An 18659-nucleotide genomic window follows, 5' to 3' on the forward strand; every position below is an offset into this window, starting at 1 on the left:
TGAAATCAAGAGTTGGATGCTCACCCGCCTGAGCCAACCAGGCGCCCCAAGAAAAGACTATTATTGCCCCTGATTTATAGATGAAGAAAGTGAGACCCAGAGGAGTTAAGCAACCTCTATAAGCCACACAGCTGATTTGAACCCATGTGCGGATTCCAAAGTTTGAGATCTTTTCCACTAGTCTGTTGGCATCCCTTCCATCTGGGCCTTCCCACTCCTCCTGTCCCAACTTGAACTCCCCACTCCCCCCCAAACATGTCCCTATTGGAGGCCACATAAGTTGTGTTCAAGAGCCTGACCACGAGGGTCTGATTTTCTGTGTGTTACCGTACGTATGTGGCTTTACTTCTCTGTGCCTCAGTTTCCTCATCTGTGAGGAAAGGGGGATAACAACAGAACCTACCTTGTCTCACAGTTGTGGAGGTCAGATGAATTAATATCTGTGAAGCGCTCGGCACGGTCCTGAGTAAATAGGAAGGACTCAATACAGTTAGTGTTATCAGTAGCAATAGTGATATTATTTCATGGTGAACTAGCCATCCCCTGTAGCCAGGACAGAGCCTGGGCCCCCTTCTGGATGTCTCCCTCCTGCTCCCCCAGCTTCTCAGCCTCATGGGCTGTCCACTTGGCCTCCTGGACATCCCTCCCACCCCCTCTGCTTCCCCCCATGGCCTGCCCTGGTCCGAACCATCATTATCTCTTGTCTGTAGAACACTAACAACATAAATATTTATTATGCACCCACTGTGCGCCAGGCACTTACATAAACTACGTAGGATTGAGTAGTTATCTGGATTATATCACTGAATCCTTATGAGGTAAGTATTGTTCTGATCCTCATCGTACAAAGAAGGAAAGAGACTCACCCGTTCATTCAGCAACCACTTTCCAAGCATCTCCTCTGAGCCTGGCTGTGGGATGGGCTGGGGAAGTGGTGGAAACTGAGGCAGCCCCAGGCCCTGTCCTCATGGAACAACCAGTCCAAAGGGGGAGAGAGTCCCAATTCCTAGATAATTCCTTAATTCCATGATTCGAAGTCCTTACTCAGTTGGACTGAGTGTCAACCCTGGAGTCAGGTGATGGTGATGAGGAGCAGGGCTCAGAATAGCAGGGAAAATCTGGGGTAACCGTCCAGGGCTCATACGTGTCCTTGGGGAGAGGGGTCATGGTGCAGCCTGGAAGGAACACAGGGATCTCATGAACGTTCCCTGCCCCCAGATTGTCCTGCCTCCCCATCTGGAACGCATTCGGGAGAAGCTGGCAGAGAACATCCATGAACTCTGGGCGCTGACTCGCATCGAGCAGGGCTGGACCTATGGCCCGGTGAGGGGCCGCCTGCAGCATGAGGGACTCAGGCTAGACTTGCCATTGGGGGAGTGAGCAGGGAGGGGCCAGTGGTTGGGGGAAGGGACTTTAGGGCACCAGGGCGTCCTTGGGGTTCTTGTGGCAGAACTAAGGGCAGGAGGTCAGGGGCCACAGTCTGGGAGTGTTGGGGGGAGGGAAGGGACCCTGAAAGTTGACACTGGGGTTTCTCCAGGTTCGGGATGACAATAAGAGGCTGCACCCGTGTCTTGTGGACTTCCACAGCCTACCAGAGCCCGAGAGGAATTACAACCTGCAGATGTCGGGGGAGACGCTCAAGTGAGGGGGGGCGCAGGGAGCAGGGGCCTGGGACCGACTGCTGGTGAGGAGGAGGGCAAGGAGAGACAGGGATTGTGAAGCAGAGACAGACAGCTAGAGAGACTAGAGAGCTAGTCAGTAAGAGAGAGAGAGAGACGTGGAATCAGGGAAAGAAGTAAGTGGACAGGAAAAGATGGGCACTGTCAAAGAGATACAGAGACAAAGAAGCAACGCCAGACAGGAGCCAGAGAGACAGAGACTGAGACAGAGGGATGGGGACAGACACCCAGAAAGTCAGAGCAAGAGATGTGAGAAACCGACAAGGGCGGGGGAGGAGGGAAGCCGGGCTGGGGGAGGGGAGGCCAGGGGCAGGAAGGCTATGTGAGGTGACACTGCCCTCCCACCCCGCCCCAGGACTCTGCTGGCACTGGGCTGCCATGTGGGCATGGCGGATGAGAAGGCGGAGGACAACCTCAAGAAGACCAAACTCCCCAAGACGTGAGTGCCAGTGGCCCGGGTCCCTCTGGGGAACAGAGCTTGGGGGGGGGGGGCCTGGGGATGACGTGATAAGGGCTGGGCAGTTGAGGGGTCTTGTATGAGGCTGAGGTCAGAGACAAAGCGTCATAGGTTAGGGTGAAGGTCACAGGACAAGGTGTCAGGGCCTGGAGTCAGTGGTGAGTGTCCTGAGGAAGTGTCAGGATTATGGAGGCAGGAGTCCCAGAGGGACAGTGGGTGTGAGTCAGGACCCAAGGTCAAGGTCTGCCATGGAATCAGGGAAAATGAGAGAACAGAGGTAATTTCTCCAAGTCAGAGTCAAGGAGTCAATAGAAAGAGGTGAGAAGCTGTTGGAGTCATAAGTGAGGGACCCTAAAATTGTAGGTGAGAGGTCCTTGGGGATAGAGGTCAGCGTTCAGAGGTCAAGGACTCTAAAGCCAGGAATTTGAAGTGATAGAGTTCTGAGGTCAGCGGTAAGAAACCTCAAAGTTAGAAGTGAGAGGTCAGAGTTCCAGGGTTGAAGAGGAGGCTGCCAAAATCACAATGCAGGGGTCAGAGAGGCCAGAGGTCAGTGACATGAAAGCCCTTGCTAGGCTCACAGGATCCTGGGTAAAGAAGCCAAGTATCTCAAAGCTTATTCAACAGAGTCATAGAAGCCTGATGTCAGAGATCAAAGGTCAACAATTCCAAAACTCAGAGCTCAGGATCATGGAATCCTGGAGCAAGGGTCAGAGGTCAGAGATCTCACTGAGCAGAGCCCAGAGGTGGAGGTGAGGGTCTCATCTCACCAAGCCCTGCCACACCCACAGGTACATGATGAGCAATGGGTACAAGCCGGCGCCACTAGACCTGAGCCACGTGCGGCTGACACCGGCGCAGATGACGCTGGTGGACCGGCTGGCAGAGAATGGGCACAACGTGTGGGCACGAGACCGTGTGGCCCAGGGCTGGAGCTACAGCGCTGTGCAGGACATCGCAGCGCGCCGAAACCCTCGCCTCGTGCCCTATCGGCTGCTGGACGAGGCCACCAAGCGCAGCAACCGGGACAGCCTCTGCCAGGCCGTGCGCACCCTGCTGGGCTATGGGTACAACATTGAGCCGCCTGACCAGGAGCCCAGTGAGTGCAGACCTCAGGTCCCTGACCCTGACTCCTACCGTGATGCGGACCTCGTCCCTTGACCCTTGATTTCTGACCTGACTCAGCCCCTGAATGGGCTACATCTACCACATTGAGCCTTTCTGCACTCCATAACCGTGACCCTTACTCTGACCCCGACCTGAACCCAATCTTGACCACTGACCTTCATCATACACAAGCCCTGCCTGGGCTATGGCTATAACACTGAGCTGCCAGGTCAGGAGCCCAGTGAGCACTATCCCTAATCCCTGACTCCAATTCCTGACCCCCAACACTGACTCCTAACCTCTAACCTCTGGACCATAGCTTCAACATGACCCAGCTTCAACATGACCCAGCCAAGAGCTCAGAGAGCTTCTAACCCCTACCCTTACCCTGACCCCTGACCTATCCCAATCCCAACCTCAACCACCCATCCTGGCTGTGGTCCCCAACTCCAATTTCTCTCCCCTCCTAGAGCCTGACTCTGACACTCTCTCCCTGATCTGGCTCTAGATGCTTAAATCTAAACATCGACCCTAATCTTGACCCTTAACCCTAGACCATGACAGTGACAGACCCGACTTTCTGTCTCTGTCAGCATCTCTTCTCTCAGGGCTCTGACTGCTAAGAAGAGGGGGTGGGGGAGGAGTCTCACTGAGTAGGTCCTTTCCACCTCTGGCTAGTCTGAGATTCACCAGTTCTTCTCCTATAACACCAAGAAATCGTCCCTCTTCCCCCAGCCCCCCGAGGCCCTTACCTTCTCTGGTGTCTTCCACCAACCTCTCAGTGCCTTGGGATCCACTCCCCACCCAGTCTCTGACTCTGCTTGGCCCCTGACTCTGTAGGTCTGGTGGAGAGCCAGTCTCGTTGGGACCGGGTGCGCATCTTCCGGGCAGAGAAATCCTACACGGTGCAGAGCGGCCGCTGGTACTTTGAGTTCGAGGCAGTCACCACCGGTGAGATGCGAGTGGGCTGGGCGAGGCCTGAGCTGCGGCCTGACGTGGAGCTGGGAGCTGACGAGCTGGCCTATGTCTTCAATGGGCACCGCGTGGGTACTCCCTGGGCTCCCTTCTGCCAGGCCCTGTGGTCCCTCCGCACAGCTCATACACTCCAGCCCTGCCTCTGTCTGTGCCCCACTGTCCACTCATCCCTGATCTGCCTTACCACTCGTCCATCTGTTCATCCATCCCTCTCTGTCCATGCACATATCTATCCATCATCCATCTTTCCATCCAACCATCCGTCTATTCATCCATCCACCTATCCACAAATCCGACTACCCTCCCATCTACTCATCTGCCCAAATAACCACTTACCCATCCACATTTCCATCCGTTTATTCATTTTTTTGTTAGTTTAGCCATTCACTTATTTAAGCAATTTGTGATTTCACTTATCGATCAAATCATTTGCATGCATCCATCCACTCATCCATTTATCCACCTGTCCACCTATCTATCCATCCATCTACCCACCCACTCATCCATCTATCTGTCTATAATTTCTTCCTTCCTTGTATCAACCAATGTAGAGTAAGCTTCCATTCCATTCTTCCATCTGGCCATGCACCCTACTTCCCATCCATCCATCTCATTATCCATTTACCTATTCTGGGGGCATATAGGTATATGTGAGTCTGTAGAGGGGACATTGGTAGGTTCACTTTTCCCTTCCATCCCTCTAACTTACCACGGCCCTGAACCCCCGACTACCACTTTGGTGGTCTGCATAACCCTAGCACCAGCCATGGAAAGAGTAAACGCAGGCAGAAGGGATGGGATACAGAGATCAGTGGGAAGGGAAAGCATGAAAACCTATCCTTTACATTCCAAAGATCATGGATGCAAATATGGGAAAAGATGGGAACCCTGTGGGGGTGACCCCTTGTCTGTCCCACATGTCTTGAACCCAGTGCCTTGCATGTGTATCTTTACATGTCTCTCCTTGCTTCTGCATGTCTCCATTTCTCTGTGTCTCTCTCACCCCACATCTTCCCCTCACCTCCTCACAGGGCCAGCGCTGGCACTTGGGCAGTGAACCGTTTGGGCGTCCCTGGCAGTCAGGCGATGTCGTGGGCTGCATGATCGACCTCACAGAGAACACCATTATCTTCACCCTCAATGGCGAGGTCCTGATGTCCGATTCAGGCTCTGAAACGGCCTTCCGGGAAATTGAGGTTGGGGATGGTAAGGGCTGGCCTCGGGGCCCCTTTCTGGTTTTCTTTCATCTGACCCTACACTGCATCCCTAGTCTCCCCCTTTCCATCCCTTCCTTCCACAGTACCTCCTCCCCTCCTGCTCCCACCCTGCCCACCTATCCTCACCCCTGCCCATCCATCCCCTCCCACCAGGCTTCCTGCCTGTCTGCAGCTTGGGACCTGGTCAGGTGGGTCACCTGAACCTGGGCCAGGATGTGAGCTCCCTGCGGTTCTTTGCCATCTGTGGCCTCCAGGAAGGCTTTGAGCCATTCGCCATCAACATGCAGCGCCCGGTCACCACCTGGTTCAGCAAAAGCCTTCCCCAATTTGAGGCTGTACCCCTTGAGCACCCCCACTATGAGGTGAGGACTGACCCCACTCAATACCCTCTGATCTGCTTCCAAACCTCATTCTTCCCACAATTCTCTTCCCCAAGTGTCTCCTTTTCTTCTGTGTTAGCCCACAAACCATGTAGAAGGGCATGTTGGGACAGTTGAGCTCCCAGGGCTACCTTGTCAGGTATAACCTCAGCAAACTACAACCTGTCTGAGCTCCAGGGGCCTTGCCTATAAAATAGGGGGAGGGGAAAAAAGAAGAGCTGGATTAATCCCTTCCCCCCCCCCTTCTGAATCATTTAAATACATTGGAGACATCATGCCTCTTTTTTTTTTTTTTTTTTAATGTAAACTCTATGCCCAGCGTGGGGCTTGAACTCAGGACCCTAAGCTCAAGAGTTGCCCACTCTACCAACAGAGCCAGCCAGTCGCCCCCATGATGGTTCTTTATCCCTAAACATTTCAATATGCATTTCTTCAGAACAGGCTATGCTCTTACAGAACTGCAAATACAGAAGTCAGGTCATGAAAATCAGGAAATTTAACACCAATACGTACTATTACTTAATTCATAATCTGTATTCAAATTTTAGTAATTGTGGTGATTAAAAATTTTTTTTTGGTACAGAATCAAATCCAGGATTACATGTTGCATTGAGTTGTTATGTCTCTTTATTCTTTTAATAATTATTTTTTAAAATTTTTTTGAGGGGGGGAGAGAGAAAGCATGAACATGAGCAGGGGAAGGGCAGAGTGAGAGGGAGAGAGAGAATCTTAAGCAGGCTCCATACTGGGCATGGAGCCAGATGCAGGACCCGATTTCGTGACCAATTGTGAGATCATGACCCGAGCTAAAATCAAGAGTTGGATGTTCAACCAACTGAGCTACCCACACTCTCCTCTTTATTCTTTAATGTAGAACGTTCCTGAGTCTGTCTTTGTCTTTCATGACATTAACATTTTTGGAGAGTACACACCAGTTATTTTGCAGAATAGCTCTCATTTTGGTTTGCTGAATGTCGCCACATGATTAGGTACAAGTTACACCTATTTGGCAGAAATACCAAGACATCGTGTCCTGCCTGATGGAGAATATCAGGAGGCACATAATGTCATTATGTCTTATTACCAATTACATTAATTTTGACTGTTTGATTTAGGTGGAGTCTCTCAGATTTCTCCACCATAAATTACTTTTTTCTCTTTGTAATTAATCAATAATTTGTGGGGAGGCATTTTGCAACTAGGTGAGAATGGATGGGTTTAAAGCAGGGGAATGTCCAGTTTGGATGTGACTTTTGGAAAGGTCTCCATTGAGAATGGATTGTAGGGGACAATAGCAGAGGCAGAAAGACCAGAGCCAGAGGAGGGAGAGGCTGGTAGAACAGATGTGGACCTCCTAATTCCTGCTACTGCCAGATGTGTTCTCAACCCAAAGAACAGAATGCTAGACAGCCATGAGAATGAATAGACTAACCTACACACAACCATCCGGGTGAATCTCACAGACATAATCCCGAGAGAAAGAGGCCAGGCACGGGGTGCCTGGGTGGCTCAGTCGGTTAAGCGTCAGGACACTTGATTTAGGCTCAGGTCATGATCTCATGGTTCGAGTGATTGGGCCCTGCATCTGAGCTGACAGGGCAGAGCCTGCTTGGGATTCTCTCTCTCTCCTTCTCTCTCTGCCTGCATCCCCCTCCCCCATTTCAGCAATAAATAAATAAACATCTTAAAAAATTTAAAAAGGAAAGGAGCCAGACACAAAACACATCTTGTGGGATCCCATTCGTAGAAAGTTCAAGAACAGGCAGAGCTAATTTATGGTGTGCTAAATCAGGAGGATGTTACCGTGAAAGAATACCTCCGAAGTTTAGTTACTTTGCACACAAATCACAGGAGGGAGATGGTCAGTAGACTCTTGCCCAAGAGCAAAACAGGGTCTATAAGAGATGGGAGAGAGTAGAGAAAAAGACCCTGCAGACATTCTGAGAACAGCAAATCTTGGCCACAGTTTCTGGGTAAAATTTGTTGACTGGCAGAAAGGGAGCACAGAGGTCTTGGTATTTGGTCTTTGAAGAGAGACATCAAAGAGTGGGAACCACTCCAGTTGTTTATAGAGTCTCCAGAAAACCTTGGAGAGCCTGTCTTTGGAACGTAGAGGCCAGGCACCTGCTCTCTGTCAGCTCCTGCCTCTTGTTTAAGCCAGGCTGGTACATTTCTCTCATCAGAATCCCTCACTGCCTTTGAGAGAGTGGTGTCTAAGTGGGCACCAAGAGGGCTCCTGAGGGACTTGGTCAATTTTGTTTCTCCATCTGGGTGCTGGGCACACAGGTGGGGCCACTCTATAACCTCGTCATGTTGTGCATTATGACACGCCCCCTTTCCTTAATGTTGTGTCTCCATATACAGAAAGTTTAGCAAAAGTTCATCTGGGGAGCCTTTACAAAACTCTGCCCCTTCTGGCCTGCTCTCCCTGAGACTCTCCCCAAGAGACCAGGAGGGCAGGGCCTTTGTCCTGTTCACTGATGTGTTCCTGGCACTTGGAACAGTGCCTGGCATACAGTAGGCTCTCAGTAAGTATTTGTGGAATGGATGGATGGGTGGATGACTTAGTCTGGAGTGAGACGCACAGGTAGGTCCTGGAAACTCCCAAAGTGATTCCAGTGGATTCCAGTGTCTGACCAGGGCTGCCACTGTACAGGTGCCTAGACAGAGATTGGCAGAGGGCTGAACGCACCCCGCAGCCAAGCTGTGTGTCCCACAGGGAGCGCATCCACCCAGAGGAGCGAGTCTGGCTGATTCTCACACAGGTGCTCTAAGGCCTAACGGTGGCTCTGTGAGTACCAGGTTTTGGACCCGTGGCCTAGCCTGCCTGCCTGGCTCAGTCTTCCTGCTTCCCTTCAGGTGGCCCGCGTGGATGGCACTGTGGATACACCGCCCTGCCTGCGCCTGAGCCACCGCACCTGGGGCTCCCAGAACAGTCTCGTGGAGATGCTCTTTCTCCGGCTCAGCCTTCCGGTCCAGTTCCACCAGCACTTCCGCTGCACGGCTGGGGCCACGCCCCTGGCGCCCCCAGGCCTGCAGCCCCCCGCCGAGGATGAGGTCAGAGCGGCAGAACCCGACCCGGACTATGAAAACCTGCGCCGCTCAGCGGGGCGCTGGGGCGAGGCTGAGGGGGCCAAAGAAGGAACTGCCAAGGAGGGGGCACCCGGGGGCAACGCCCAGGCTGGGGCAGAGGCCCCGCCCGCCAGGGTGGAGAACGAGAAGGATGCTACCACAGAGAAGAACAAGAAGAGAGGGTGAGTCAAGGGTGGGGCCAGGGTGGGGTTTGGGACCCCCAATTAGGTAACCTCAATAACTTGAGGAACCCCAATGTATCCCAGAGTGGCCCCATATATGTTAAGAGGAGTTAGAACACTGAGGGAAACTATCATGCCTCAAGTGAACCCCATTATTTTCCTGGGATGCCCTCATTTCCTTGAGAATGTAAAATCAGAGTACCCCACTACATCTGTGGAGAACTCCACTATCCTTGGGGGTACCTAATGGGCCTCAAAGCATTTCACCCAATGGACTTCATTATCCATGGACACTATAGTGGACAGACACTAAAATATCATGGGAGAGTTGATGGTACCCCAAGGTATCCCAGTGAACACCACTGGTCTTCTAGCTTGGGGTCACTTCTCTGTCTCAAATGTGCCCCCAAAAAGCTAACTTCAAAGGAGACTCTCAAAAGGCATTAAGCCTGATTTGAAGCAAATGTGTTTTCCTCTACTAGGCAGTGGTTTTCAATGGGATGTAGTTCTGTGTCTCTCGGTGGGTGCTTGGACGTGATGGACGATGCTGGTCATCATGGTTCGTTGAGGTGGTGGTACTGCTCCAGGAATCCTACATGCCTTCAGTGTATAAGACAGTACCACACAATGAAGAATTGTCCTTTCCCAAATGCCTTTAGCACCCATATGAGAAATGCGGACTTGGGGAACCACTGTATGCCCCAAAGGGAACCTCCATGTTCCCAGAGGCACTTTTAAATTTGGGTGACTGGGTATCAGTAAGCACAGAGCACAGCATCTCCAGAATGGATTATGCTGACACAGTTGGGAGTTTTATCCTTCAAGAGGCGAGGTCTTGGGCATTAGAAATGGGATGTATTTAGGATAGACGTGGGGGCCATGAATGTTGTGGTGAAGAGGCCTGGGGGGACTGGGCTTGAAAGCTGGCTCTCACGGTAGCCTTTCCTCATCACCAGGTTCTTATTCAAGGCCAAGAAGGCCGCCATGATGACCCAACCACCAGCCACTCCCACTCTGCCTCGACTCCCTCGAGAGGTGGTGCCTGCTGACAACCGTGATGACCCCGAGATCATCCTCAATACCACCACGGTGTGAACCCGGGGCCCTTAACTCCGAGACCCCTCAGATTTCCAAATTTCATGCTGCCATCTCTAGTAATTTCCCTTCCTGGGGACACCCTGATATATACTGAAGTCCACGAAATAGAGCACACACTGATTTAATCCCTTGAACCCCTGAATCCGTATAGCTAGGGGTCTAAAAATTGCAGGGAACACCATGAAGCTATAAGGCACACTGATAAAACTCCCAGGGATCCCAGAATCCAGAGTATATAGCAATGTAGGCTTGGGACCTCAATATTTGGGTTCACCCATATAAACTCGATACCCCCAAATTTAATAGCTACTCTAGTATATTCCTGGGAAGCAAAATTGACAATTATCTCAATACAGTTTAGGGATTTCCCAAATCTGGAATGTTTTCTGAGACAGGTAGCTTCGTGGTTAGGATTATGGGCTACCTGGGTGCCAAGTGGGTAAGTCACCTCAACTGCTCTCTATGCCTTCTCCTTTATGGAAGCTTTATGGTTCTCCCATCAGTAAAATGAGGATAAAAGTTGTACCCACTTGATGGTGATTATAAAAGTTAAGTAAATTAACTTGTGAACTGTTTGTTAACTATTATTTATCAGTAACTTTGCGATTTGGAGAGGTACCCAAATTTGGGGGTATCACAAATAGTCCCAGAGGATTCCCGAGTCTAAAAATATATCAGTAGACACAGAAACAGGGACATAGACCCAGGGGGTCTCAAAACCAGTAATTTATTGTTGAACTCCCAGAGGACACTGCAAATCCAGAGAGGCCAACTTAGAGTCCCAGGGAAGCCCTGTGTCACCCGCCTTCCAGACTGACCATTGATCCCCCTTTGCCTCTCTAGTACTATTACTCCGTGAGGGTCTTCGCTGGCCAGGAGCCCAGCTGTGTGTGGGTGGGCTGGGTCACCCCCGACTACCATCAACACGACATGAACTTCGACCTCAGCAAGGTCCGGGCAGTGACGGTGACCATGGGGGACGAACAAGGCAACGTCCACAGCAGGTGCCCAGGAGGGGTGGGGACAGTGGGAAGTGAGAGGTCAGTGCTGGGCACCTGGCTCGGCAGCTTCCCTCCCCCTCTTCTTCTCCTCTTCTCTTCCTGTTGACTTTCCAACAATGGCTCCTGCTCTTGGTTTCTTCTCCTCTTCTTTTTCCATTTGTTCTTTTCCATTTTCTCTTCCTTCTTCATCTCACCCTCCCCTTTCTACATTTCCTCCTTTCTCTGTTCTCTCTTCCTGCTCTCCTTCCCTCTCTTCCTCCCAGAACCCCCAGCCAACTTCTAAGAACCTTCACTCTGAGGGGCTCGGGGTTTCGGCATCAGGTCTGCGGGTGGTGGGGGTTTAGGTATGGAGCTCTGAGGTCATGGTGTCCTGGGAGTTTGGGGAAGGAAGTGTCCAGAGTCTATGCACTGACCACTCCTGTTTCCTCCAGCCTCAAGTGCAGCAACTGCTACATGGTGTGGGGCGGGGACTTCGTGAGCTCGGGGCAGCAGGGCCGGATCAGCCACACGGACCTTGTCATTGGCTGCCTCGTGGACTTGGCCACTGGCCTGATGACATTTACTGCTAATGGCAAAGAAAGCAACACCTTTTTCCAGGTGAGCCCGGCCCTCAGCAACTTAGCAACAGTGTTCTCATGTCCCACTACACTAGGATGGCCCTTCCAGACCCCCTCTGAGGACAGATCCCAGAGAGACAGGACAAAAACAGCTCCTAGTCTGCCCTCGGGACAGGCCAGACCTGGGTAGTTCCGGGGGGACCACCTAGTTAATCTTGCATTGAACTGACACCCAGAACGGAGGAGACAGCCTTGACCCTGGAGAGTGGTCCATAGTCCCTCTTAGGCCAGGTGACATCAATTGCCAACCTTTCACCAGTCAAGGAACACCCTAGGATGAATCCTAAGGTAGTCTTTTCCTTTTCAACATTTTATGATGAAAGATCTCAAACGTACAACAAAATTAAAAGAATCGTACTTTGAACACCCACATACCCACTACCAAGATACTACCACCTACACTGGCTTTATGACATATTTGTCCACCTATCCACCCATTAATGCATCTAACTTGGATTCTGTAAAACTTTATTTTATTTTTATTTTTTAAACTTTACTTACTTTGAGAGATCGAGCAAGCAGGGGAGGGGCAGAGAGAGAGGGAGAGAGAGAATCCCAAGCAGGTTCCATGACGTCAGCCCAGAGCCCGATGCGGGGTTCAATCTCACAAACCATGTGAGATCATGACCCCAGCCGAAATCAAGAATCGGATGCTTAACCGACTGAGCCACCCAGGCGCCCCTAAAACTTTATTTCAAATGGAGAATTTTCAAAAACATGCAAAAATAGAATAGCGTACTGAACCTCCATGTCCCCACTAGCCAGCTTCAACGAGTACGCACTCACAGCCAATCTCGTGTTGTCTTTAGCCTCCACACCCCCCTCACTGCCATACACTCTGGATGGTTTTGAAGGAGTCCCAGATATCTTTCATCTCTTTTCAGTATGTATCTCTAAAAAAATAAGGATTCTTTTAAAAAGCATGACCACAATACCACTTGGATCTAAAAAACAAACACAAACAAATCCAATAATTCCTAATTAATTAACCAAATATCCAGTCCATGTTCCCATTTCCCCGGTTGTCTCAAAACTGTCTTTTTCCCATTTGTTCATTTGAACTGGAATCCAAATAAGGTCTTCTATTTTAATTGGTTGCTAGACCCCTCGAGTCTCCTGTGTAGATTTCCCTTCCAGCTCTCTCTCTCTTCGAAATGTTTGCTGAAGAAACCAGGCTGTCTGTCCTGTAAAGCTTTGCTTCTCAAAGTATGGTCCCTGGACCGGCCGGGTCTGCCTCACCTGGGGGCTCATTAGAGATGCAGACTGTCAGGACACCTTGGGTGGCTCAGTTGGTTAAGCGGCTGGCCCTTGGTTTCAGCTCAGGTCATGATCTCACGGTTTCGTGAGTTCAAGCCCCGCATCGGGCTCTGCACTGGCAATGCAGAGCCTGCTTGGGATTCTCTCTCTCTCTCCCTCTCTCTCTCTCTCTCTCTCTGTCTCTGCCCCTCTCCCCTCAAAATAAATAATAAAACTTAAAACATTTTTTTAAAAATGCGGAATCTCAGGCTTCTCCCCAGACTTGCCCAATGAGAATGCCAAACTTAATCCTGGGAGATTCATGTGTCTACCGCCATCGGGAGTGCCGGCCTAGCTTCTCAGTCTGCATCTGGCTGTCACATCCCCCTGGTGTTGTTTTAACATTTTCCTCTGTCCCCTGTATTTCCTGGGAGCTAGGAGACGGGTCCAGAGGTGCGGTTAGATTCAGGTTGGGCAAGACGGCTTCACAGACGATGGTGTTTGTGGTGATGAAGGCTCGGGGGGGGGGGGGGGTTCCGCTGCGGAGATCAGAGGGGCTGGAGGGAAAGCGCAGTCAGAAGAACCTTCTGGGTTTTGAAGCATGAGTCTTGGGAGAGAAGTGGGAATGGTGGCGGGCATGATATGCACAGTGATCCCGGGGGAGCTGGAGGTTGGCCTGGCCGGATCGGAGGGGGGACAGCCCGTGAGCAGCCTCGGGGTCATTGGGGCGCTTTCAGTGCCTGAGTTTGGACCCATAGACACCAGCAGGATCAAGCTGGGGCAATCGACCCCCAGGGTTCAGAATCCACACTCAACATCACCTCCAGGTCACCCGCTTCCTCATCCTGCCCTCTTCTGTCTTGCCAGGTGGAGCCCAACACGAAGCTGTTCCCTGCCGTCTTTGTCCTGCCCACCCACCAGAATGTCATCCAGTTTGAGCTGGGGAAGCAGAAGGTGAGGGTGCGGTGATGGGGCAGGCTAAGGCAGTAGGTGCGGGAGGTCAGGCTGGCAGAGTGGCTGAAAAGTGGGGCAATCCGGGAGGTCTCCCTGGAAGCAGAGTGGCAGGACAGAGAGGGCTGGGAATTGTGACCGGTGCACACCTCTGTGCCTCCAGAACATCATGCCGCTGTCAGCCGCCATGTTTCTGAGTGAGCGCAAGAACCCGGCCCCGCAGTGCCCGCCTCGGCTCGAGATGCAGATGCTGATGCCTGTCTCGTGGAGCCGGATGCCCAACCACTTCCTGCAGGTGGTGACGCGGCGAGCCGGCGAGCGGCTGGGCTGGGCCGTGCAGTGCCAGGAGCCACTGACCATGATGGCGTTGCACATCCCTGAGGAGAACCGGTCAGGGCCGGCCCAGACCCGCAGGGGTGGGACGGGTGTTGCAAGCCCTCTGGGGTCCAGATCCCCCTCGGTGCACCCCTCCACCCGTACCCCAGGACTCCAGACAACACCCCAGGAGGCCCCAGACCTACCTCAGGGAACCCTGACTCAGCGGGGGCATCCCCAGATAAGACTCCAGGGGACTCCAGACCCACCTCAGAGGGCTTTAGGCCCATATTAGTGGACCAACGACTCACCTCCAGGGACCCCAGACCTACCCCACAGGGCTCCAAGCCTATGTCAGGGAGCCCAGATCCACACTGAGGAGCCACACAACACTCCAGGAGCCTCAAGTGCACCTCGGAGGGTCACGGACATTACTCAGAGGGGCCTGCACGTGCCCCCGGTTGTCCTGGGAGACACGCCCACGGAGACTTCGGATGTGTCCCGTGGGGATCTCAAACCCAGTCCAGGGGACCCAGACACACCTGGGGTAGAGATGTATTCACATGTATGGCAGGAATGCTCTTAGTTACTCTGAACACACAGTCCAGCCCCAGACTCACTCCAGGAGGCTGTAACGTGTGTCATCTTTCTTTTATTCATTCATTCAACAAACGGCTCTGAGCTTTTCCTACGTGGCCAGCAGCATTCTGGGCTGGAGACACCAAGCTCTTGTGAACAGACACTCCAGCAATGCTCACATATAACTCTGGGGCTCAGACTTGCCCAAGGGGACCCAGGCCCACCTCCGGGAGTCCCAGATTCACTCACTCACTCGCTCGCTCACTTACTCACTATCCATCATCCACCCATCTATCTACCTATCTGTCTAACAAGCATTTATTGAACACTCACTATGTGCTAAGTCCTGTTTAGGTTCTGGGAATACAGCAGAAAACAAACACAAAAACAAAAACAAACAAACCAAACCCCAAAAGGCAGACAGGTCCTGCCCTGGTGGGGTTTACATTCTCGTGGCACTCAAACATCGCCAAGTTACTCAGCCCTGCCAGAGGGAGGTTCAGTTTCCATTTGGGAATCCCAGACGTATCTTAGGGTCACCAGATCTCCTCCGGAGATTCTCAGATACTGAGTACCAGACCATCCCAGGGATCCCAGATAAATCCCAAGGAGCACCCCAGACCACTTAGGGACTTCTAGAACCATGGAAAGACCTGGCTCCACACGCCTCACAGAACCCTGACCCAGTGGGCCCCCGGGAACCCCTGCTGGGGTGGCCGCCACTCTCACCGGTACCCCTCTCTGCCTCTCTGTGCCCCTGCCTCCCTCCCACCTCCTCTGCTGGCTCTGGCCCGTCTCCGCCGCAGATGCATGGACATCCTGGAGCTGTCGGAGCGCCTGCACCTGCAGCGGTTCCACTCTCACACCCTCCGCCTCTACCGCGCCGTGTGCGCCCTGGGCAACAACCGCGTGGCGCACGCTCTGTGCAGCCACGTGGACCAGGCGCAGCTGTTACACGCCCTGGAGGACGCGCACCTGCCGGGCCCGCTGCGGGCGGGCTTCTACGACCTGCTCATCAGCATCCATCTGGAAAGTGCCTGCCGCAGCCGCCGCTCCATGCTCTCTGAGTACATCGTGCCCCTCACGGAGGAGACCCGCGCCATCACTCTCTTCCCGCCCGGAAAGAGTGCGGAAAACGGCCCCCGCCGCCACCGCCTGCCTGGCGTTGGCGTCACCACCTCGCTGCGGCCTCCACACCATTTTTCACCGCCCTGTTTCGTGGCTGCCCTGCCGGCTGCCGGGGCGGCAGAAGCCCCGGCCCGCCTCAGCCCCAGCATCCCTCTCGAGGCCCTGCGGGATAAAGCACTGAGAATGCTGGGGGAGGCCGTGCGCGATGGTGGGCAGCACGCACGTGACCCTGTCGGGGGCTCTGTGGAGTTCCAGTTTGTGCCCGTGCTCAAGCTTGTGTCCACCCTGCTGGTAATGGTTTCCTCCTGCTTCCTTCTGTCCCGTTCTTCTTCCACATTCCAAACAATCCATCCATCCGTACGTCAACCTCCCTCTCATTTGTGCCTCCAACCGCCCGTTCATCTCTCCATCCTTTGTTCACTTTTCCTCCCATCCGTTCATCTGTCATCTGTTAATCTGCTTATCGTTGTTTTCCCCCTTCTTTCCATTCGTCCATCCAACCAAGCAACCATCATTCATCCATCAATCCATTCATCCTCCACCTGCCTTTCCATCCACCCAGTTATTCAGTCAAACTCCCATCTTCCCATCCACAAGACCATCCACTTATTCTTCTATTTTCTGCCCACGTCTCCATCCATCCATTCACGTACCATCCATCCAGTTTTCAATCTAGTTTCCATTCATCCTTCCATTTACTCATACATCAGTACACCCACTGTTCCGTCTGTTCATTTATCCACCTACCCACTTATTTATTAATCTGTCTTTCCTTTCATCCATCCAGCTATCATCCGCCTTCCCCCTGTGCCTCCATCCATCCACCCATCTACAGATTCATCCATTCCTTCATCTTCCACCTACCTGTCTGTTCACCGATGCATCTCTCAATCCATATGTATGTGCGCCCATCCACCTACCCACAAATCCACCCAACCGTCTACACCCATTCGTCCACCTCCCACCCACCCATTCTTCATCCTCTGTTTCATGGGCCCTTTCATTCACATACCCATCTGATGACTCATGAATATATACATCCATCCAAATTTTCGTGCCCAAACTATCCACCCATCCATCATCCACGCATCCCATTTCATCCCATCCCCTGGCTATTTACCCATGTATCTGTTTACCCATCCACTCATGTACATACTCATGCACCTGTCTCATCATCCATCCACCTACCCGCCCACCCATCCATACACTACATATCCTGTCATCTATCCGCCCATTTCTTCCTCCACCTTTACTTTCATCTTCCCATCCATATCTGCCCATCAATTTCTCTCCCCTTCAGACCTCTGATATTCCATCTGTTAAGTCAGCCACCCAGTCCCCCCTCCCCCACTTACCCATCTCTCTTCTCCCCACTGCTTTTCCTTTTCATCTACCTTCCCTCCCTCCATCTGTTAGCATTTTCATTATGTTTACTGAGTGCTAGCATATGCTAGGAGCTATGAAGGCATCCGTCAGGGTAGGGTATGGTCTGTTTCAGAGTCACGTATGCTCAAGTTTGGGAGAAAGAACATTTGCTAGTGAAGGGAGAGGCACTCATGTTTGGCTCTGTGGTCTGGTTGGCTATGTGCTTAGGTGGGACACAGGGTGTGGATCTGGGGGGATCTTAAGGAGGCTGGAGAGCAGGGCAGGGGGTGACATTTCTCTGTGTCGGAGGAATCACATGTAGCCCATGCAGGAATGAATTTGGCATATTCAGGAGAAGTAGGTTGGGGAGTGAGGCTGGGACTTAATTTGAGGTCTTGTGGGCCACAGTGAAGGATCCAGGCTTTGTCCTATAGGTGATGGGCATCTTTGATGATGAGGATGTGAAACAGATCTTGAAGATGATTGAGCCTGAAGTATTCACTGAAGAAGAAGAGGAAGAGGAAGAGGAGGAAGAGGAAGAAGAAGATGAAGAGGAGAAGGAAGAGGATGAGGAGGAAGAGGCACAGGAGAAGGAAGATGAGGAAAAAGAGGAAGAGGAGACAGCCGAAGGGGAAAAAGAAGAAGGCCTGGAGGAAGGGCTGCTCCAGATGAAGTTGCCAGAGTCTGTGAAGTTACAGGTAGGCTGGTTCTTCCTGTTCTCCAGCCTCCACTCATCTGGGCTGGAAAACACAGGATCTGGTGGGGGGGGGGGTGAGTCTGGACCTTGCCCTGAGGCAGTGGGGAGCTGTGGAAGTGCCACAGGTGGTTGGCATGCAAATGGCCCCTCTGGTTGCCATGTGGCAAGTGAATTGGAGGGATGAGACCACGGAGAAGTCTGGCTTAAGGATCCAGGCAAGAAATGACGGCAGCAGATGGGGCAGGGCCATGGAGAGGGGAGAGGAAGCAAGAAAAGTTTTTAAGGAAGTCCTGATGGTCTCACCGCCGTCATCCCTACTGCATGGCTGTCCTCCCACAGATGTGCCACCTGCTGGAGTATTTCTGTGACCAAGAGCTGCAGCACCGTGTGGAATCCCTAGCAGCCTTTGCGGAGCGCTACGTGGACAAACTCCAGGCCAACCAGCGGGACCGCTATGGCCTCCTCATGAAAGCCTTCACCATGTCCGCAGCTGAGACTGCCCGACGTACTCGCGAGTTCCGCTCCCCACCCCAGGAGCAGGTCTTCTGACCCCTGATCCCAGCTGGCATTATTTTTAAATCCCAACATCAACCCCTCCCCCCACTC

At 52.4% G+C, this 18659-nt stretch overlaps 1 protein-coding gene across 2 annotated transcripts in view; it reads left to right on the top strand.

Moving 5' to 3' along the window:
- RYR1 (ryanodine receptor 1) overlaps positions 1 to 18659 on the top strand; it is a 116684-nt gene that overhangs the window by 22543 nt on the left and 75482 nt on the right. For both annotated transcript variants that reach the window (XM_053209974.1, XM_053209975.1), the window contains exons 21-36: positions 1219 to 1323; positions 1538 to 1641; positions 2035 to 2118; positions 2925 to 3232; positions 4081 to 4283; positions 5247 to 5421; positions 5586 to 5794; positions 8672 to 9066; positions 10023 to 10155; positions 11008 to 11168; positions 11597 to 11762; positions 13886 to 13972; positions 14133 to 14359; positions 15670 to 16282; positions 17791 to 18054; positions 18393 to 18593. In XM_053209974.1, coding sequence (XP_053065949.1) covers positions 1219 to 1323; positions 1538 to 1641; positions 2035 to 2118; positions 2925 to 3232; positions 4081 to 4283; positions 5247 to 5421; positions 5586 to 5794; positions 8672 to 9066; positions 10023 to 10155; positions 11008 to 11168; positions 11597 to 11762; positions 13886 to 13972; positions 14133 to 14359; positions 15670 to 16282; positions 17791 to 18054; positions 18393 to 18593 — 3435 coding nt within the window. The remainder of the gene's footprint in view (positions 1 to 1218; positions 1324 to 1537; positions 1642 to 2034; positions 2119 to 2924; positions 3233 to 4080; positions 4284 to 5246; positions 5422 to 5585; positions 5795 to 8671; positions 9067 to 10022; positions 10156 to 11007; positions 11169 to 11596; positions 11763 to 13885; positions 13973 to 14132; positions 14360 to 15669; positions 16283 to 17790; positions 18055 to 18392; positions 18594 to 18659) is intronic.

The sequence above is a fragment of the Acinonyx jubatus genome, chromosome E2 (genome assembly GCF_027475565.1).
Source record: "Acinonyx jubatus isolate Ajub_Pintada_27869175 chromosome E2, VMU_Ajub_asm_v1.0, whole genome shotgun sequence".
NCBI lineage: Eukaryota > Metazoa > Chordata > Mammalia > Carnivora > Felidae > Acinonyx > Acinonyx jubatus.